Source organism: Hyperolius riggenbachi, chromosome 4 (genome assembly GCF_040937935.1).
Source record: "Hyperolius riggenbachi isolate aHypRig1 chromosome 4, aHypRig1.pri, whole genome shotgun sequence".
NCBI classification, from domain to species: Eukaryota; Metazoa; Chordata; class Amphibia; order Anura; family Hyperoliidae; genus Hyperolius; species Hyperolius riggenbachi.
Window position 1 is genome coordinate 273,934,146 of NC_090649.1, and position 22,649 is coordinate 273,956,794.

Here is a 22,649-nt window from a genome sequence, read left to right on the forward strand (position 1 = left end):
TGGCACTATAGAGATAAACATAGCCATCTCTGACAAGCTGTTTGTCAGCAGCGTGGCTGTGATTTATGAGGGATTGCAGAGTGCAGGGGGACCTTAGGGGGGTTTGGGATAGCAACAGAGACTGGGCTGTATAGGCAGATCCAGCCTCTGTATGCAGATAATATTCTTCAAACCCACCTCGGGTTCTCTTTAAGGTGAATTTAGACTTGCTTCAGAGTCTCTTTAAGGCCTTCAGTTCCTATACCTTGCACATTAAGGCCTGGGTGTAACCGAAGTTAGATACAGTTTAGATGCTACTGTCTCCTGTTCTAGTGGTAACGCGCCACAGAAAGTGAAACTTGGGGAGCAGTGGCATAACTAAGGAGCTTGGGGCCTCTGTGCGAGTTTTACATGGGGCCGCAAGCATTCTAATGATACAAAGCCCCAAATTCTATCAGTAACAGCTGCAGTGTAAGAGAGGTGTATTTAGAGTTTGGTGGAGTACAAGGGTTAAGGTCTTTATAAATACCACAACAGATAAAAGAAGCAGCAGCAGAGATATGTAGTGATGACGTAAAGTGTTATTTATCACAACTTTATAAACTGGCCACTTGTTTACTTAAGTAAACGGTATATTCTGAGTAAACAGTCTGAGTGAAAACTGCATAAAGAGATGATTTTTTTTTGCTCCACAGTTATGACCAGAAAAAGTACCACTATTACTTCCCTTCGGCATTCCCTATAGCTAAATGTGAGTAAAAATGCTCAGGAGCTCAGCTCACTGTAACTGCTTAGGCCGGTTCACACTTGCGTTGAAGTGGCAAACGGATCCGTGAAAACCGATCGGATCAGTTTTCACTCCGTTTTCGTTTTGCTGTTCCATTCAGTTTCCCCACATCCCCCCATCCCCAAAGTGTATTTTTCTGTCTAGAACGGTTCATTTCTTCACTAGTGTGAAAAAAAAATTCCGTTTTCTCATTGCCCCCAATGCAGCGCTTCAGCTTCTGTTTCCGTTCCGCTGGGCTCAGCGGTCCAGAAAAAATTCTGCAGGAAACTTGCAGTCCGTTCAGGAGATTGTGCGCAATGGATCTGTTTGAACGGACAGATGTGAACGGATCCATAGGTAAACATTGGATGCGCTCCCATCTGTTCCGCTCCGTTCCTTTCCGAACCGGGAACGAACATTTTTTAAGTCTGATGTGAACCCGGCCTTACACTGTTGTCATGCAGTTTGGACTGAAGGTAGCCTGTGACTACATCTGTAGTTTATTATGGAATGCTCAGTATACATGGTGCACATTTTCTCCAGGGTCACATTACGTTTGTGCAGATTTCCCATATTTCCAGTGGTGTCTGTGCTGTTTTTGTTATTTAGGTTGAGCAGAAGGATTTCTTCCCACTCCCTTCGAGGACAGATTATTGCGTACTGCAATAGCTTGAAGCAACTTCTGGAAGACTTCCCACTTGTTCAGAAAACATATTTCATAATAGGGCAGCCTCAGGAGAAGAAGAAAAAAGCTGTGAAAGAATCACCTCAGGCTGATCCTAGGTTTGTAACTGCCTCTTCCATGTAAACGATCATTAATAATACCAGAACATTTATTGCAGCCCACACCAAGTTCTTGCTTGACCTTCAGCACTGTGCTGACGTAGAAGTGACATTTGTGCGTAATTATCATAAAGCAAATATCATAAAACAAGGTTTGACTGCATACGCAAGTACAATCTGCTGTGGTTAAAGAGCTGCTCCAGCCACAAACGTTTTCTTAGCCTTGTGCAAGCAATCAGTGGTAGAGCTCGTTTTACCTGGTTCTATATTGCTTGGTCAGCTGATACTAAATTAATCTTGTTTAAAGGTAAACTCCACCTTTGCTGATAAATAACCATTTCAGTTCTCTGCCCTACACATTTCTAGGATTAATGGCAAACATAGTTCAACTAACTTACATTGTTTTTTATGTACATACTATACAGTCACTCTACAGGGTGAGTCAGATACTCAATTAGTGCAGATATGGAAAACAACAGTGGTTCTGGCTCTGTGCAGCTAATTACTCATGCAGGATGAGGAAAGTACCTAAGCAGGGTGTCCTGCAACCACACTACACATTCCATGTCTTATAAGTGCAATTTGTGTCTAATGTCAGGCCTTTTGGGGGGAAATGCATAGCTGGCTGTAAATTGAAATGAAAAAGCAATTTTTAGTAAACTAACATTAAAAAAAGACTTGTAAAGCACTGACCCATGTTTAATGTTTATTCTTGCAAAATTGTACTTTTACTTTGAGGGCCCTTTTACATTTCTGCACTTCTGGTATTACCACAGAAGTCGCACGGTAATGCACTGCAGCTTGTGTATTACTTCTGCGGTACCGGATCACTTCCACTGTATTGTGGTGCATTACAGTCAGTTTTCCATGTCTCATTGACTTTAATTGCCACTGAGTTGAGCTGTGGCTGGGGAGAGTACCGCAATGTTACTCACAGGGTAAAAGGGGCATAAAGTGTTATTGTACTTCTAATAAGAATGCTTAAAGTGACGCTGAAGCGAAAATAAACTTATGAGATAGTGAATTGTATGAGTAGTACTAATAATTAATAGAACATTAGTAGCAAATAAAAGTCCCCTATTTTTATTTTCAATTATTTTCAATTATGTAGCTTTACTTATAACATTGCATTATTCTGTCATATTTGCAGCTTAGAAACCACTAGAGATGGCCTGAACGGTTCGCCGGTGAACTTCCGTGGTTCGCGTTCGCCAAGAACCGCAAATTTTTCCAGAAGTTTGATTTGCCCTATAGTGCATCATTAGGGTCAACTTTCCCTCCTTATAAAAGGCAGGCAGCGTCAGGCATTGGATTCACTCGTGTGCCTGCAGTAATTAGAGAAGGGAGAGCTGCTGCAGACTCTCATAGGAAAAGCTTAGTTAGGCTCTTGTAGGCTTGTTAGCTTGCTCCTTGCTGATTCTTATTGCTGAAAAAGCACCCCTCAACAGCTCTTTTGAGAGCTAATCTTGTTCTTGTGATCTATTTTTTTTTGTTTTTGTTTTTTTTTAGTGCCCCACTTGCATTATATACAGCCCTGTCAGTCAGTCGCTGCTGGCCTTTGGGTAATTCTTACTGTGCCACTGCCAGGCCCAGCACATTCAGTGACTACCTGTGTGTGTGACAGGCAGCTGCAGATTTGTAATCCCATCCCAATCACTGCACCTGTTCACTGTTCAGTGCACCTACCTACCTACCTACGTGAGCGCACACATTGTTAATACCACCAGTCATTGCACCTGTTCACGGCGGTACCTGTGTGTGTCTGTGACAGGTGCACATTTGTAATACCCATCACTGCATATGCCTACCTGTTGTGTTCAGTGCACCCACCTACCTACGTGAGCGCATGCAGTGTGATAGTTAACCACTTCGCATCCAGACCTTGTTTCCCCCTTATGGACCAGAGCCATTATGATGTTTTAGCCATGACCCTAGTTAATCAGCAATAACTTTATCCCTACTCATGACACTTAAATGATCTATATACCGTTTTTTTAAAGACAAACTAGGCTTTCATTGGGGGTATTTTGTACTAAGAAAATAGTTGTTTTCTATTAATTTTAATGGGAAAAAGAGGAAAAAAATTAAAAATGCATGATTTCTCAGTTTTTATCGGTTCCAGCTTAAAAATAAAAAGTGCTACTGTCATAAAATCCATGCCACTAGTATTATGTCCCCCAGAATAGAAAGCCAGATGTGTCCCCAGTATCAGCCCCCCCCCCAGGATAGTCAGATATGTCCCCAATATAAGCCTCCCCAGTATAGTCAGATGTGTCCCCTGCATTTCCCACCCCCATCATAGATCGTCAGATGCGCCCCTAAGAATAGTACCCCTAATTATAGCCAGATGTGCCCCTGGGAGTAGCATTCCCCCATTTTAGCCAGATATGCCCCCAGGATTAGCACCGGCCCCCCATCATAGCCAAATGTGCTCCCGGTATTAGATTATCCCCCCAGGGTAACCAGATGTGCCTTATTATTAGACACTACACCCCCCCCCCCCCAGTTAGCTAGATGTCCTCTAGTGATCTTAACATCCCTCCCCTTTTAAATACCCCCTCCCCCAGGATCGATAGCCAGATGCCCCCCCCCCCCCCATCAGGCAGCCCCTCTGTGCATAAATAGTTAAAAAAATCCTCCAGCAAGCAGCCTCACTTGCCTTACCTCGTTCCTGCGACTATCCTGAAGCCCGAGCCTCCGATCCCCGCTCTGCAGTCAGCCCCGCTATGCCGAATATCTGGTCCCGGCTTGATGGCGTCATCAAGCCAGGACCCGGATATTCGGCATAGCGGGGATGACTGCAGAGCGGGGATCGGAGGCTCGGGCTTCAGGATAGCTGCAGGAACGAGGTAAGGTGAGTGAGGCTGCTTGCTGGAGGATTTTTTTAACTATTTATGCACGGAGGGGAACAGATGAAGGACTACTGCAGCGATCGTTCATGGGAGGGGGGTGAACTAATTGGCTATAAGGGAACATGTTCCCTTTCGCCAATTAGTAATGCAGCTGACAGTGCCGGGGGGTGCGCTCTGAAGCGCACCTGATCGTGCACAGCGGGGCTGCAAACAAGTCAGTATATCTACGTCATTGTGGCTTGGAGGGTGCCACAGCTGACGTAGATATACTGTAGCAGTGGAGAAAGTGGTTAATACCACCAGTCACTGTACCTGTTCCCGGTACATGTGTGTGACAGGTGCACATTTGTAATACCCATCACTGCATATACCTACCTGTTGTGTTCAGTGCACCCACCTACCTACGTGAGTGCACGCAGTGTGATATACCACTCCGTGCATACCTGTTAACTGCACCTGTGTGACTGTACATTGTATTAGTCAAGTCAGTGCATACCTTTCACTTCATCCCCCCAATATGGACAAAACAAAAAGCAGAGCCAGAGGCAGGCCACCTGGCAGGTCTGCTCGAGGACGCGCTGTCGTGATTTTGTGCGGCCCTCGACCAAAGTACAGTGTTCAGAAGAAGGCACGTGCCATCAATCAGGACGTAGTTGACTATTTACCACAGAACACCTCATCATTCTCAGCTTCCACATGGAAGCGTGACATATCTTCCTCCTCCTGCTCTGATTCTGGCACCCCACTTAACACTCAGTCGGCCGCCACCTCCAAAGTGACATCACCCCAGGGCTCAGCGGTGTGGACATTTTTTGTGTGTCTGCCTTGGATGAGAGCAATGCCATCAGTATACTCTGCCACCGAAAATTGAGCCGTGGAAAGACCAAGACCCGCGTAGGGACAACTACCTTACCAAGGCACATGATTGCAAAGCACAAACTGCAATGGGATGACCACCTGAGGAAAAGCAGCACACAAAAGCAAAGCCACACACCGCAGTGGAAGATACCAGGCCACAATTTTTTCTCAAAAAACTGTACCGTGCTGTACCGTACTGTACTGTACCGTGATGTTGAGAAAGTACCATCGAAAGTTTCACACAGTTGAATGAATGGCAGACTTGCCCTCCATAACACATTCTTCGCAAATGCTTTCGATTTGGTTCGTCTTGTGCTGGGTCAAGGGTCCATATGCCTGGTCTGCAAAGCACGGTCAGGGCAGGTACATTACTTATTGTAACATCTGCAGAAATGGCGGCTGCGGGCACGCAGGGTGTCTCCGCTGCCGCCTTGCCTTCCTGCTCAGGGACTTCGCCCGTGCCTCTGGCGTCTTGTACGCCGAGGACGGGCTTGTCTATTGCACATAGGGTTGCCGTATCGCGCGGGCGCGCACAGAGACAGGACCTTTATGTGGGGAGGAGGCGTGTCAGCTGACCGGCCGGTCTGCTGACGTGTTAGGAGACTCACGGCGCTCCGGATTGTCTGATCATTGTGGGCACGGCCGTGGGGTCTCCTCTGCTTCAAAAGCCTTTACTGTTCACTCGCAACTTGTCTGCTGTTGCGAATACTCACGTGTTAGCGCTCAGACCTTAGATAGTATACGCTGTGCTTTGATCTGGGAGGAAACCAGGGATTTCACACAAGACTAGGATTATTGTATTACTGTATTTTGATATTCTGTGTATGACTCTTGCTACCCTCTGACTCTGCTCTTGCTTATCGTTTCTGTACTTCTGCCCATCTGACTCTGTTGCTGAACCCTGCCTGAGATCTTACTACTCTCTTGCCTGCCGATTCTGTACTGCGCCTGCCCGCCTGTTACTGATCCTAGCCTGTCTGACCTTTCTACTCACCAGTGAGCCCTTGTCACTGGTGAGGTGCTCTTCTAATAATACCCACCAGCTCCTCTGGTGAGGCTTTGTCAAACTATTTAGTCACTGTGTACCAATAGTGCCCACCAGCTCCTCTGGTGAGGTCTAGCTAAACTATTCTGTTACTGTTGCACCAAGCACTACATACTTTGTATTCTGCCAGCTATACTTGTATTATCGGTGATACTGCAGATCACCACATAATCAGGTATAGCGTCTGTATTATTGGTGAGTCTGCAGATCACACATAATCGGACGTCTGTGTTGCTACACCAATCGTTACACTTATACAGCAAATGGGTCCTTACTTGGATGTGTGGTGGTGGCAGCCGGTTCTCAGGCTCCCACTCTGGACTGGAATGGAACCCTGATTCCCCGGCCATTACTCATGGTCACTCACAATGGCAGACTTGCCCTCCATAACAGATTCTCGTTGCAGGTACTGAACAGCAAGCAGAAAATGTAATAATAAAAATAGATGTAGAGCTTTAACGATGGTAGCGAAAGAACCATTGAAAGTTGATAAGGCAGTCAGACATTACCTGATCACTGAGGAAGAGCAATCTCGCCATGGTGCGCACCAGACCAGCACGGCCGTCACAACACAAACAGCTGTTTGCGGTGCTTCACACAGTGAGTTTGGTGTGTCAGTGTGAAGCAGTACTCTAATTACACTCCCTGATTGATGTATACACATGCAAGATGTTTTAAAGCACTTTAAGCCTGCAATGTAGCATTCAATGTGATTTCTGCCCTTAAAGTGAACCTTAAAGATAACCTTAGGCCAGAAAAAAAAAACGAGTTTTACTCACCTGGGGCTTCTACCAGCCCCCTGCAGCAGTCCTGTGCCCTCGCAGCCACTCACTAATCCTCTGGTCCCCCGCTGCCAGCTAGTTTCGTTTTTGCCAACAGGCCCGTCAGGACTGGCCATGCGTATCTTTTTCCGCATTCCCGACTGTAATTAGTGCTATTGCGGACCGCAACGCGTACAAAGATACGCGTTGACGCATATCTACGCGTAGGTAATGTGGCAACGCGCATCTTTGTATGCGTTGTGGTCCACAATAGCGCTGATTACAATCGGGAATGCGGAAAAAGATACGCATGGCAGCATAGGGGTGCTATTTTGGCTGGGAACGCGTAGTATCAGCCGCGTTCCCCAGCCTGACGGGTCCTGACGGCCAAACCGGAAGTGGCCGCCAGCGGGACCCGGAGCATCAGAGCGACTCGCCGTGGGCACCGATCAGCTGCAGGGGGCTGAGGTAATCCCCAGGTCAGTAAAACTCAATTTATTTTGTACACTTAAGGTTCACTTTAAAACGCTGCTTTGCGTCAAATCCAGATTTTCCCCCGGGACTTTGGCGTCTATCCCACTCAAGTCTATTGCGGTTTGCGAAAGTTCGCACAAACCAAACTTTTGCAAAAGTTTGCGTTCCAACCAAAAATCGGAGGTTCGAGCCATCTCTAGAAACCACTCTCGGTATTTTAAGCTATGAAACACCACAGCTAATGACCCTTTGACCTTTCCTGTAGTAAAACCTTATCTCAAGCTGTTTCTTGGCTGTTTAAAGAGACACTGAAGCGAAAAAAAATATATGATATAGTGAATTGGTTGTGTACTATGAATAATTACTAGAAGATTAGCAGCAAAGAAAATATTCTCATACTTTTATTTTCAGGTATATAGTGTTTTTTCTAACATTGCATCATTCTATAATATGTGCACATTACACAACACTCAGCATTCAAAATGAGTCTTTCAGAGCAGTCTGTGAAGTAATGACCTCTCCTCTAGCAGAGAAAAAGTGAATAGTCCAGGAACAGTTGAGATAATAAAAGTCAGATAACAGCCCTCTCCAGGACTAACTTAGTGGGAGAGCTTAATGGCTTGTTTGCATAGAGATAACAACTGGAGTTTCTCAACTCTTCCTGTACTGGAAACAATTACACTAATGTATCTGATCTTAATGTTTTATTTCTTAGCTGTGCTACACATACAAATCATAATATCATCATTTTTTTTCCCGCTTCAGTGTCTCTTTAAGCTATTTAGAAAACAGGGCTGAGTTCCACCAAGTTGGTCGGATAGATCAGAAAATACATAAAACTCGTGTTTTAACTCTTCATGTACTGGAAAACAACATGAGACTTTTTTTCTTTGTTACTTTTGTAATCTGTAGTACACATACTCATAAGTTTATTTTCACTTCAGAGTTGCTTTAAATATGGTTATCTGGGGTTAGTATGTGGGAATGTGATGCTCTCATGCAATAATATTCTGTTTTAAGACGTTCTATAAGTTCACTAACACTTTTAACTGCCTGATCGGGAACCCATTCATAAATATTTTTATTGCAGTTTAGATACACAGAACTTTAGGCTGAGATCCCAGACAGCTGTCTATGCCCCATCATGTTGTGGTATAAATAGCATGACTCTGTCAGCCAAGCAGCAGCCCCGCCCATAGAGCCCCCTTCCTAAGCTGGGCTATTTCATCTGCTCACATGACCAGATTACAAAATAGGATTTTAGCTGTAAAAAGACTCTTTCAAGACATAAAAAGGTGACATTTGGGCTGCTATTTACTCCGTGTGATTGGTTTTGTTGCTGTTGCGGACACGGGGCTCTGGCTATGTGGATTGTTGTCATTTAATGAACTAACTCTGCAACTCTTTCATCTGTAGTTATGCCATTTTCCTAACCCAAACCTCCACTCTTAACAGAATCTTACTTTCTTATGCCTCCACCCTTAGGCTGCTTCCACACAGGGACGTTACAGGCGCACGTTAGTGCAGCCTGTAACGCTCCCCCAACGCACAGCAATGTAACACAAGTGGGCTGTTCACACAGCCCACGTTGCGTTACATGTAACGCTGCGCGTTCTGCCGAAAGTGCAGCATGCTACAGCGTTACAGTGGCTTAAGCCGTGTTAGACTGTTTGCACATGCGCAGTCATGTTGGGGAGGAGCGGAGAGCGGCCAGGCACATGGCTAATTAATATTCACTGCACGTTGTGACGTGCAGTGCATACTTCCTGGTGCGGCCGCTCTATGCGGCGATTGGCCGGCGGGACCACGTGATGCCGCATGCGTCCAAGAGTACACATCACAGCATCACGGACGCCAGAGTGAGCTGCACAACGCGGCTCACTCTGACGTCCACATTGAAGAGCACCAGGCCTTGCGTTAGGTGCACGTTAAGCGACCTTAACGTAGCACCTAACGCAACGTCTTGGTGTGCAAGTAGCCTAAAGGAAAACATTAGGCTGACAACTCTTTTTGTCACATAAGTTCCTGTGGCATGGCTATTGTCATCCAGGCTCCAGCGACGCCGCTCTGCTGAGCTCCACTCCTGTGTCATGACTTTAGTCACTCAGGGTCCTGTGATATAACTACAGTATAGTCACCTATAGTCCAAACAGTGTGCCAATCGTTTGCTGTATGTTCTGCACATACAGGTGCAATAAATTATGTAACCCCTATTGGTTGATCCCTAGTTCTGTGCTTTCTTCAGTTATGACCAGAGAATAGCACTGCAGTTGACAACCAGCATTTGTACATGGATTTTACCATTGAGAGCTTCAATATTCTTTCACAACAGGTTTGCTTGAAAGCAACAAAAAAAATGAGGATTAAAACTTATTAAACATTATACTGTGTAAGACTATACAGGAATAATGCTAAATAAAGCTGCATACTACACAGCCATACAATTAGTTTCCTTATTTTTTTATTTTTTTTTGCCCTTCAAAACTGCATTACATTTAAATAATCAGTAGGTGGCACTAATTATCCTGGACTAGTCCCTAGTAATGTACATGGGATTGGTAACAAAAGATACATATGGGAAAAAACAACACTCGAGCAGAGTGAGCATTAATGAAACAACACTTTATTAGTTTATTAGTGTGATAAAGTTCATTATTTTCTGTAATGTACTGATAAACATTAGACTTTCATATATTTTAGATTCAAATACACACAACTGAAGTAGTTCAAGCCTTTTATGGTTTTAATATTGATGATTTTAGCATACAGCTCATGAAAACCCAAAATTCCTATCTCAAAAAATTAGCATATTTAATCCGACCAATAAAAGAAAAGTGTTTTTAAAACAAAAAAAGTCAACCTTCAAATAATTATGTTCAGTTATGCACTCAATACTTGGTCGGGAATCCTTTTGCAGAAATGACTGCTTCAATGCGGCGTGGCATGGAGGCAATCAGCCTGTGGCACTGCTCAGGTGTTATGGAGGCCCAGGATGCTTCGATAGCGGCCTTAAGCTCAACCAGAGTGTTGGGTCGTGCGTCTCTCAACTTTCTCTTCACAATATCCCACAGATTCTCTATGGGGTTCAGGTCAGGAGAGTTGGCAGGCCAATTGAGCACAGTAATACCATGGTCAGTAAACCATTTACCAGTGGTTTTGGCACTGTGAGCAGGTGCCAGGTCGTGCTGAAAAATGAAATCTTCATCTCCATAAAGCTTTTCAGCAGATGGAAGCATGAACCCACTTTTGAACCAGAAACAGCGGCAGAAGCGCCTGACCTGGGCTATAGAGAAGCAGCACTGGACTGTTGCTCAGTAGAGATGTGGCGAACGGTTCCCGAACCGTTCGCTGGCGAACATCTTTTCAAAACCCTGGGGCTTTTACTACTTCCGGGTCGCACTGACCCAGAGTAGTACACCTGCGCTGCCCGGCGGAGCGCGTCCTAGATCGCGGTCCTGTTGCCGGGCACTTTCTGTGCGTGTGCGTGACGTCATGAACGACGTCACGCTCATGCGCAGAGAGTGCCCGGCAAAAGGAGCGCGATCTAGGACGCGCTCCGCCGGGCAGCGCAGGCGTACTACTCCGGGTCAGTGCGACCCGGAAGTAGTAAAAGCCCCAGAGATGTTCACCACATCTCTATTGCTCAGTGGTCCAAAGTACTTTTTTTCGGATGAAAGCAACTTTTACATGTCATTCGGAAATCAAGGTGCCAGAGTCTGGAGGAAGACTGGGGAGAGGGAAATGCCAAAATGCCTGAAGTCCAGTGTCAAGTACCCACAGTCAGTGATGGTCTGGGGTGCCATGTCAGCTGCTGGTGTTTGTCCACTGTGTTTTATCAAGGGCAGGGCCAATGCAGCTAGCTATCAGGAGATTTTAGAGCACTTCATGCTTCCATCTGCTGAAAAGCTTTATGGAGATGAAGATTCCATTTTTCAGCACGATCTGGCACCTGCTCACAGTGCCAAAACCACTGGTAAATGGTTTACTTACCATGGTATTACTGTGCTCAATTGGCCTGCCAATAAAATTGAATTACGGTAATAGTAGTGATGACTGCAGGCTGGTTGATATATAGCCATAAATATGAAGCCAAAGATCCATCTCCTAAAGATAGTTAATTAACTAGTCCACACATTGGTTTAATATCCTCCAATCTCATACAAACTAGATTATTTGGCTATATTACAATTTCAGTGAGTCACAAATTTACATACTCTGTGTTAATGTTAGATTGTATTGTTTTTAAATTATTCAACATGAGCCACACATTTTGGGTAGCTTCTTACGGGAGATTCTGCTTATTCTTCCAGAAAGAACTGGAACAGTTTGGTAGGGATTCTTACTTGCTCACACTTTTTTTCAGTTCTATCCATACATTTTCAAACCGATTAAGGTCAGGCAGAGGGGTATATAAAGGGTGCAGGTATGGCATGTGCCATGGGCGCCTCATACTGGATGTTGCTCAATAGAATCCCTGAAGTTCTCCATGTATACTTTAGTTTCCATCTGGGAGGCATTCTTCTGCCCGGTTACATTATTTGGGGGACAAGCTGCCCAACTGTTATTTGCAATATGTACGAGCTGACACTATTGCCATACTTAATTCTTACAGGTCATGCCTTATGTCAATTTAGACATAACCAATTCAACTGAGGCTGCACCTTACATTTTTGGGACGGTGACCCCTCTCCTTCCTTCTCTACCCTTGGAGCTGATTTCAGTGTTAGCCATAGGCTCTCTGAGGTCAGGGTTTGTTTTATTCTATGAGACATAATGTATTGTTTTCAGGGTCGATTCTGGCCATTTTGTCGCTCAAGGCAAAGCAGTTGCTGCCTGCCCACCATCCCTTTAACTTATGTAAAGGAAGGCTGTCAGTGGTGTAGCAATAGGGGTGCAGAGGTAGCGACTGCATCGGGGGCCCTTGGATTAGAGGGGCACACCCCCCAAACACCGTATTACCTCTTTTTTGGTCCTGTGCTGATAATATTCACTTCTATAGTTGATTTCAATAGTAGCGATCATTAACACACTGTTCCCCATCCCCTTCTTGCACCTCAGACATTGTAGTTGCCATTGGCAGGTTTTGGTGTTCCGTATCAATTGTTATGTATAGAGTGCTTGGGGGGCCCCAATGCAAGTTTAACAGCTTCTTAGCTACGCCACTAGCTGTAGACTACATTATTTTTGCTTTGCAGACAATTGTGATTTTTTTTTTTTTTTGGTTGAGCCTCATAGATGTCACTGATGGAAATCACAAGCATGCACACAGAATACCCAGATAGCTCATGGTGTCCCAGATCCATTAGGAAGGCATAAGGGGCAAAAGAGACTGAAAACAAAGCCCTTCTAAAAAAGCAACACTGAGTTTTTAAAGTGCCTTCTTAAAACAGAAGGTAATAGCGAATGCGATACTTCAGCTTTAAGTGAGCAAATGTAGTTTCCCATGGCGTCCTTGAATATGGAGGTGTTACCTAACATGACAGCAAGTAAACAAGAACAGTAGCTGTCCTGAATTGATTTATAACAAGCTGCAGCTGTAGCTGTGTTGCAGTGTGCACATGACTTCAGCCATACAGACACTCATTCATTTACCTTTCAACAACTCAGACAACCATAACAAACTCTTGTCACCTAACAGCAGTTGCTTATTATCAACAAGAGCAGTTTTAAAGGATTAGTCATAATCTCTGATGGGCTGGCTGTCCAATAATGCTTTAGTTAAACTGGTATTCTGTTATATATAGTTCTGCTTCACATTTTTTGTGTTACACAATACAAGATAAAAACATTAAATACAGTATATATGTACAGTAAATAAACATACAGAATATAATTTTGCCACTCTTATGTCATAATACAGGGTTTTTTCCCCCTTATGATCTACAGACCCTTTTATGTCACAAAATTAGTATCTTACGAGAAAAATTATAACCATTTTTCATGGGTTTCAGAACATTTCAAGAACGTCCACATGCTATGCTGACTGAGGAGGGAAAAGCTTTCGTTAATTTGTGGTATATTCCCCACCCAGCTGAAGTGCTTGCTATGTTTAAAATGCTTCCAGAAAAGGTATGTTGGTTTTACTGTGAAAAGAAAGGGATCTACAAAATAAAACAGGATTTCCTTTTCTTTGTCAGGCGAGCTTGCTAGGGGCTTTTTCAGTCAAAAAATGGATATATGTGTGAAAGCGACCAGGTAGTGGATCCATGGATATGAATCCACTGTTATATTCTGAAACACAACCATGAACATTTTTTCATGTGTGTTATGTGATTGTCCATCACCCTTTCCTTTCAAATGACTCATGCGGTCTTCTCTTATGGCATGGGGTAGTCAACAAGTTCAGCTGTGATTTGCCTATCAGTAGTTAAAGTGGATCCAAACTAAAAATATAAGATTTCAGAAATAAAATCTATTTTTTAAATTATAATAATAAATACACTCTTTCCCTGAAAATAAGACCTACCCTGAAAATAAGCCCTAGCTGGAATTTTGAGCATGCTTGAAATATAAGCCCTACCCCGAAAATAAGCCCTAGCGGAAGTTAAAGAGTAGGAAGAGGCAGCCAGTAAGTAGGGACACAGTGGTGTAGTGCCAATCGGGCACTAATCCTGTCATCCCAGCACACAGCAAGGTTATCAGCTGTGTACAGGGAACACAGGGCAGGTGCCTGATCAGTACAGTAGCATACCTTCAAATCCATTAACATCACAATACAAAGGAACAGGAAATGTTCTGCTGAGACACTCTTCCTAATAGAAATATAAGACATCCCCTGAAAATAAGCCCTAGCACATCTTTTAGAGCAAAAATTAATATAAGACACTGTCTTATTTTCGGGGAAAGACGGTAGCAGCCTTTTTTCAGCTGCATGATGACAAATATAAAATATTTTACATTTATTGGAGAAACGCCTCCCTTTCTTTCATATTGCCGGCAAATAATCCGGCAAACTGGTGGAGTAGGTGGTGTCCGGCAAAGGAGGAATTGCTAATGACTGCCACCTGTATAACCCTAGTTATGAAAAGAGAAGGGTGAAAAGCATGCACTGAAATGCTCATAGGCTTGAAGGAGTGTTTATTTATCTTTGTATGTGTCAGAGTGGTGCAATTGAATTAAAAAAATGTTTGGTTTTGGTCCGCTTTAATTTGAACTGCAGAATTTATACAGATGGCTGGATAAGACAGAAGAAAATATCTTAGTGAGGATCATTTGCATAGCTCCACTACAGGGTCACGTTGGCCATAAACTGGATTGATTTCTGGCTCGGTGTTGTGCTCTGACCCACTTTCTCTTTGTGGCATCATGCCATGTTGGCTACATGCTATGAAGCATGATGTTTCAGTCAGTTTCAACTCCATAAAGTGCACATTTGCTAAAGGTTGCACTTACTGAAACGTCACGCTTCATTGTTCACTGTAGTATGTTCATAAAAAAATTGGCGGTTTAATCCAATTGGAGTATTTTTTACAGCTTTGCAAATAAGTCGCCATGGAATGGAAAAGGGTAAAAAGGGCTTTTGGAGCACTAAAGAGGATTCAAGACTTTCCCACACGTAGATTTAACTGAGCTTTCCTCAAGTTGTGTCCTAATACTGAGCTAAAGAAAAAGAGAGGATTGGAAGTGTTGGGGAGTGGGGGAATGACGAGAGGGGGGATTGATGTTGGCCCCCTCCCCACATCCCCAAACTCCCCAATGCTAATTTACCCGCCTATTGAAGGCTCGATCCCTTCTGCTGTGGTGTCACCGACACCCGGTAAAGTTCACCTCCCCCACCCACACACAACCCTTACTTATTTTGCCACTGCTTCCAATCCTCTCCTTTGACTTAGTATTATGACACAACCTTTCACCTGATCCTGATGTGTACATGCTCCTCGGCAGCTGGCTGCTCACTCTACTTCCTGTTTCCTGCATGTTGCCTAATTACACACAACATGCAGAGATTGGGCAGGCAGACAGTGGTCAGCTGCCGAGGAGCCAGGATACATCGGGATCAGTTGAGATTCACTCACAAGCCGCACCAATGCACCCTATTCTGCAGGGGGACACAGGAGGGGGGCCAATGGAAAGGGTGGGAGAAATGATGATGGCCTCCCCTCATGGAACGACCAGGCAACCAGGCAAGTTATATGGGGACAGGGGTACTACCAGACCACCAGGGATGTTACATAAGGGGATATCACTGGGGATGTCACATAGGGGGTACCACTAGCGCACCGACCCACAAAAAAAAGTGTGTGTGTGTGTTGGTTGGGGGATTGTCTTTAACTAGTCAGCACTGACTGGGTGTCAAATATCCTCGGTATGCCACTAATTGGAAGCAAAGGTAGAAAAGCTTAGAAATCTGTCCAAGTGCTTTGTTGGCAGACACAGGCCCAGATTTATCATAAGGCAATGTAGGCATGTGCCTACAGGCGCCTGATGATGGAAAGGCACCCACTCCCCTCCTGAAGCGCCTCTCTCCCTCCTTCCCTATGCAGAGTCCCAAGTGTAAATGAGAGGTTACTCACCCGACTCTCAGAATTCCAATGACAAGATCTACCTTCTAATGGCAGCATCTCCAGCTACCTAATACCTGGGGGAATCTCTAGCTACTTAATACTGAGGGTACCTCCGGTCTACCTAATACTAGATGTGACCTGTAAAGGAGATGCGGTGAGGTGTGGGTTTGTAGGTTCATGGAGGGTGAAGTCTAGGGTGCCAGGACATCTGTGCCTATAGGCTCCTGGGAGGTAAATCCGGGACTGGGCAGACATTTGAATAAGAGTTCCCTGTGAGCATTAGATGCAGAGTTCCCAGTGGGCAATTGATGCATGCATGGGTTACCAGGAAGCTTAATGTAGAATTATAAAAACACAGAGAATATAATGTGCTTTAAGTAATAGCAGCATAGGACTCAGACATGTGAGTCACGCAGCACATGAAAAGCAGTCTGCAGCACGTGTACTGCTATCCAAGTTATGGGCCGTGGCTGACCACTTATCATAATACTGGTTAGGATGTGGCAGATGTAAGATAACCCTGCCCAGTCATCATATGATGATGTTTGCAGTTCTGTTAAACTGTAACGGTTAATTTTTTTTATCAGTGAAGTTAAGAGATTGTTCACTGAAAAGAATGCAGTAGGAGTTGGTTCATATTTTTTCTTGAGCAATAAAAAAGTAATTGAATACATTGATATAGAGCGAGTGTCTGCAGCTTGAGAAGGACTGAGTTCTGGAGCTCTAAATTGGGCACAGTACAATTGAGTCCGGTGATTTGGCTGCTATGCTTTTTGGCACATGACAAATAAGACACAATGGCCTGTATTCGATTCACCTTTTTGCCTCCTTTTTCTCCTAGGAGATACTTTTCAATTTCTGTTAAAAATAAATTTTCAGCATTCTGCAATTAAAAAAGTACCAAAAAGTTAGTGGAAATTACTATCAACCTTATTCTGAGTATTTTCTTGCTTGCTGGTCGCTTAAAAGGCATTTTATTAAGTGTAAAAATTTCACCCAGGAGAAAACTTAGGAGAGAAAATAAATAGAATAGGGGCCCACCAAGAGTCAGATTTTTAAAGTGATATCTGAAATATTTAAACGAAACTTATTATCCCAATAAATGTTGAAAGTTCATATACTGTAAGTTGCAATATTATTGCGTTTACTGTGACATTTAGCTGACAGTGTTGAATTAAGTTTAGGTTGCTGTCACAAATCAATTAACCACTTGAGGACCCACCCTTTACCCCCCCTTAAGGACCAGCGCTGTTGTAGCTGATCTGTGCTGGGTGAGCTCTGCAGCCCCCAGCACAGATCAGCGTGCAGGCAGAGCGACCAGATCGCCCCCCTTTTTTCCCCACTAGGGGGATGATGTGCTGGGGGGGTCTGATCGCTCCTGCCTGCCGGGTGTTGCGGGGGGGGGGGCACCTCAAAGCCCCCCTCCGCGGCGAAATCCTCCCCCTCCCTCTCCTACCTGCCCCCCCCGGGAGATCCGGGCTGCACAGGACGCTATCCGTCCTGTGCAGTCAGTGACGGGACGTCCTCTGTCACATGGCGGCGATCCCCGGCCGCTGATTGGCCGGGGATCGCCGATCTGCCTTACGGCGCTGCTGCGCAGCAGCGCCGTACAAATGTAAACAAAGCGGAGTATTTCCGCTTGTGTTTACATTTAGCCTGCGAGCCGCCATCGGCGGCCCGCAGGCTATTCACGGAGCCCCCCGCCGTGAATTGACAGGAAGCAGCCGCTCGCACGAGCGGCTGCTTCCTGATTAATCAGCCTGCAGCTGGCGACGCAATACTGCGTCGCTGGTCCTGCAGCTGCCACTTTGCCGACGCACGTTATGAGTGCGCGGTCGGCAAGTGGTTAAAGGGTTTAGATTAGGGTTAGGTGTAGATGAATGGACAGGGTGTTATGCTTTTGAAAGTGCAGGTGCTAAGGCTAGACAAAATTTTAAACTTGGGGTTGCTCGGAAAGACCTACAAGACGGTTACTGTATAATACTGTACTGTATATTGTTAAAGAGGAACTCCGGTGAAAATAATGTAATAAAAAAGTGCTTCATTTTTACAGTAATTATGTATAAATGATTTAGTCAGTGTTTGTCCATTATAAAATCTTACCTCTCCCTGATTTACATTCTGACATTTATCACATGGTGACATTTTTACTGCTTGCAGGTGAGGTCAGTGGAAGGAGATGCTTTTTTGTTTTTTTGGCAGTTGGAAACAGCTGTTATTTCCCACAATGCAACAAGGCTCCCAGAGTGTGATGTCAGAACCACGGTCTTGACATCACACTGTGGGAGTGGTTTCACCACAATATCAGCATATAGAGCACCCTGATGATCCGTTTGTGAAAAGGAAAATACTTCTCATGGTAAAGGGGGTATCAGCTACTGATAGGGATGAAGTTCAATCCTTGGTTACGGTTTCTCTTTAAGGCAAAACTATTGTTAAAATACAAAAAAGGCCATTAAATCTCAATTAAGTGTAAAAAGTGTATGGAAATGGATAGCCGTGCCCCTCCCCCAAAGTCATTTTTGCAGAGAATCTTGTCTGACTCACCAAAATATGGTTTTGCAAGGTACACATTATCACATAAATGAGAACTTTCGTCAAAATGTTTTCTCACACCCATTCATTTCAGAGCACTTGTGAAAACGTGTTTTTACAAGCCCATATTTTTTCTGTGTTTTTTCAAGTCCTTAGATTTTAATGCATTTGGCAAAAGTTAGTTTTATCATGCCCATATATTCTTGTGAGTATTCTTTTCTATGCATTTTCATGCACAATTATTCTGGTGAAAAGAGAAAAAAAACCCTTATTTGCTCATCATTGGTTTGAAAATACTTTGTACCCGGAAAGCTTTCAGTGACCTGTACTGGGCTATGGAACACAGTACAAAAAAGTAGTTAGGATTATATCTTGCTGCAAGTTCAGGGTTTGTAGGATATTAGTCCCTCACACACCCAGAAGCTTCTGCTTTGTGAGAATCCTAGCATATACTACTCAATGTTATCAATAGATTAGATGTTTGATTTGATTAAAAAAATATATATAATTTCATGAAAATCTATTTAAAACTAGGGTGGCATTGATTTAGTTTAGATCATTTTTTTGATCACACATTGATTGAAAAAGACGTGCATATAGCTTTGCACTGCAATGAGTTACCATTGACGTTGGTTTTATCGATATTAGATCAAATGTCTGCCAAAATGTAATACCTAGTGATACAAGGTCTGGGGAAACAATTGATATTAGGGAGAAATTGATTATTTTTCTGATGTACCAAACATCTTACAGTGTATGGTCAACTACAGTGGTTTGCAAAAGTATTCAGCCCCCTTGACGTTTTCCACATTTTGTCATATTAGTGCCACAAACATGAATCAATTTTATTGGAATTCCATGTGAAAGACCAATACAAAGTGGTGTACACGTGAGGAGTGGAACGAAAATCGTACATGATTCCAAACATTTTGTACAAATAAATAACTGCAAAGTGGGGTGTGCATAATTATTCAGGCTTCTTTGGTCTGAGTGCAGTCAGTTGCCCATAGATATTGCCTGATGAGTGCTAATGACTAAATAGAGTGCACCTGTGTGTAATCTAATGTCAGTACAAATACAGCTGCTCTGTGACGGCCTCAGAGGTTGTCTAAAAGAATATTGGAAGCAACAACACCATGAAGTCCAAAGAACACACCAGACAGGTCAGGGATAAAGTTATTGAGAAATTTAAAGCAGGCTTAGGCTACAAAAAGATTTCCAAACGATCATTCAGAAATGGAAGGAGTATGGCACAACTGTAAACCTACCAAGACAAGGCCGTCTACCTAAACTCACAGGCCGAACAAGGAGAGCGCTGATCAGAAATGCAGTCAAGAGGCCCCTTTTGACTCTGGATGAGCTGCAGAGATCTACAGCTCAGGTGGAGGAATCTGTCCATAGGACAACTATTAGTCGTGCACTGCACAAAGTTGGCCTTTATGGAAGAGTGGCAAGAAGAAAGCCATTGTTAACAGAAACGCATAAGAAGTCCTGTTTGCAGTTTGCCACCACAAGCCATGTGGGGGACACAGCAAACGTGGTAGAAGGTGCTCTGGTCAGATGAGACCAAAACTGAACTTTTTGTCCAAAATGCAAAAGGCTATGTGTGGCAGAAAACTAACACTGCACATCACTCTGAACACACCATCCCCACTGTCAAATATAGTGGTGGCAGCATCATGCTCTGGGGGTGCTTCTCTTCAGCAGGGACAGGGAAGCTGGCTCTGACTCAGAGGGCTGAATAATTACGCACACCCCACTTTGCAGTTATTTATTTGTAAAAAAAATTTGGAATCCTGTATGCTTTTCGTTTCACCTCTCACATGTACACCACTTTGGGCCATATGCAATTCACTATTTCACCTGAGTTTTCTCCTAGGTGATATTTTTAAACTTGTCAATAAAATGCCTTTTAAGCCACCAGAAAACAAAAAAATACTCAAAATAATTTTGATAGTACCTTTTCACCTACTTTTTGGTACTTTTTTAGTTGAAAATTGCTGGAAAGTTATTTTAATCGAAGATGAAAAATTATCTACTGGGAGAAAAGGCAGGTGAAAAAGTGAATTGCATATGGCCCTTTGTATTGGTCTTTCACGTGTAATTCCAATAAAATTGATTCATGTTTGTGGCAGTAATATGACAAAATGTGGAAAACGTCACGAATACTTTTGCAAACCACTGTATATTGTAATAGATCTAATGCTGGGGATACACGGTACACGGTACACGAGCATGCCGCTCGACCCGCGCCCGCTCGATTCCCGCCGGCGGACAATGGAAGGGAATCGAGCGGTGATAAGGAAGCGCCGGCGGGGACGAGCGGGGATGCGCCGGCATCGAGCCGCTGGCTCGATCCGGTGCAGAAAACGAGCCGTGTATGTGCGGCGTAACAGAAGTAATGGAAAAGGTCAAGACACACAATTCTTAGCTCTCTGTTTTTCAGTCACCACTTATGTGCTGTAAGTAAACATGTTGTTTGTTCTTTATGCTGTACACAATTACTTTGAGGTAAATGATGATAGGATTCAGGCATACTGTACGCTGGCGGCTCTTAATGTATGCTTGAATGTTCTGGGACTTATTGTATTCAACCGATTGGTTCTCCCTGCCATGGTCCCGCTGATCTCTCTCTTCACCATTCATAAGATACCTTAAAGAGTACCTGTGAGTAGAGGAAAGTTAGGTACTTAACTCAGTAGAAGGAAGCCTTTGGATAGGCGAGCTAGCACCCTGCTCCCTGAACTCGTATTACTGTTAGGTGTACTTCTCATCTGGTCAAAGAAACATAGTTTTTTTTTTTGAACTATGTAAGCATCACATTATAATAGAAAAATAAATAGTATTTTCTAATAAGATAAAGGCACTGATTGGTTGGGAGGCAGCTGTTGCACCTCCTGCCTGACTGATCACATGATTGCATGACTGTTACTCTTTAGATCTGGCCCCTCCTACCCTTCCCATAACGCAGTTGGGAGAATATCTGCCATCATTACAATTTTGTATAGCAAATGTCAGATTATTTGATATGTTTTGTTTTTTTATGTTTCTATTTGTTGATAATGTTTCTTTTTGTTGAAAAAAAGAAACAGAAAAAAATATATTTGATATGTTTGATGAGAAGCTGTAGTTTTTTTGTAATGTAAAACTAGATATTGCCACTCTTCTGATTTTGCAATGCGTTGGTCTCTCCTTTAATCTTATTTCAAAAGTTACTTGATCTAATTAGAAAAATTGCACAAGACAGTGACTTTCTCTTTGTTTCATGGCTTGTTCTTTATTTTGTAGGGTGAATATCGAGCTTTGTACCACACCCTACAAATTGTGGCGGCTCTGCATGACATCGTTTCCTACATCGTTAGCTTTGCACAGCTAGGAAACCTGTGTGATAGATCCAGCTGTTTAATAAACAAGGAGTTAACAGCTGATTGGGGAGGCATTGAAGGAATAGGTAAAAAGACTTGCCGTCTTCACTCTAAGGGCCTAATATGGGTAAAGTGCTAGAGTCCTGTACCCTGAGCTATTCACTAACCATCAGCCAACTGGCCAGGAGAAGCATATACATAGGATTTAAGCATTATTCCATCTCAGAGTTTTTTCTGCAATCTGAGCGGATAAATATGATTTTTTTTTGCGGGGAGCGTTGATTTGGTTGGGATTGGTAGATTTTATAGAAGCAGGAAATTTGGCGCTGTACAGACTACAGTACAATATCCCAGCAATAGCAATGCTCAGTGGAAAATGTAGGCATCAGATGTTCCAGATAGAGCCAAAACACAGGGGAGGGAACAATAGCAGCAGAGATTGCAGTGCAGATAGACGGGGGTAAGTTGATGGGTGCTAGTATTAATGCTAATGTTGGGGAAGGGTTATTGTTAGGAGTAGGTAGGGGTAGGTTGGATATCAGAATCTTCCGACACACAGAAACTTTGTTTGGTTATTTACATATTTTCTTCCCCACCTCAATTTGTGATTGGCAAATGGATTTCCATCAAACTGAGCTGTAATCTGAACTCAATTCTATTTCTGAAAAATTACATTTACTTTTTTTATATGCTTTAAAAAGATGGAAGTGTGCTGGGAGTTACTCTA

At 43.6% G+C, this 22,649-nt stretch overlaps 1 protein-coding gene across 6 annotated transcripts in view; it reads left to right on the top strand.

Moving 5' to 3' along the window:
• Positions 1-22,649, top strand: part of LOC137503789 (coiled-coil domain-containing protein 162-like) — a 146,041-nt gene that overhangs the window by 35,903 nt on the left and 87,489 nt on the right. For 4 of the 6 annotated variants that reach the window (XM_068231273.1, XM_068231275.1, XM_068231274.1 and 1 more), the window contains 3 exons: positions 1,355-1,528; positions 13,470-13,587; positions 21,846-22,008. In XM_068231273.1, the coding sequence (XP_068087374.1) occupies positions 1,355-1,528; positions 13,470-13,587; positions 21,846-22,008 (455 nt within the window). The remainder of the gene's footprint in view (positions 1-1,354; positions 1,529-13,469; positions 13,588-21,845; positions 22,009-22,649) is intronic. The other 2 variants (XM_068231276.1, XM_068231277.1) reach the window with 1 other exon arrangement.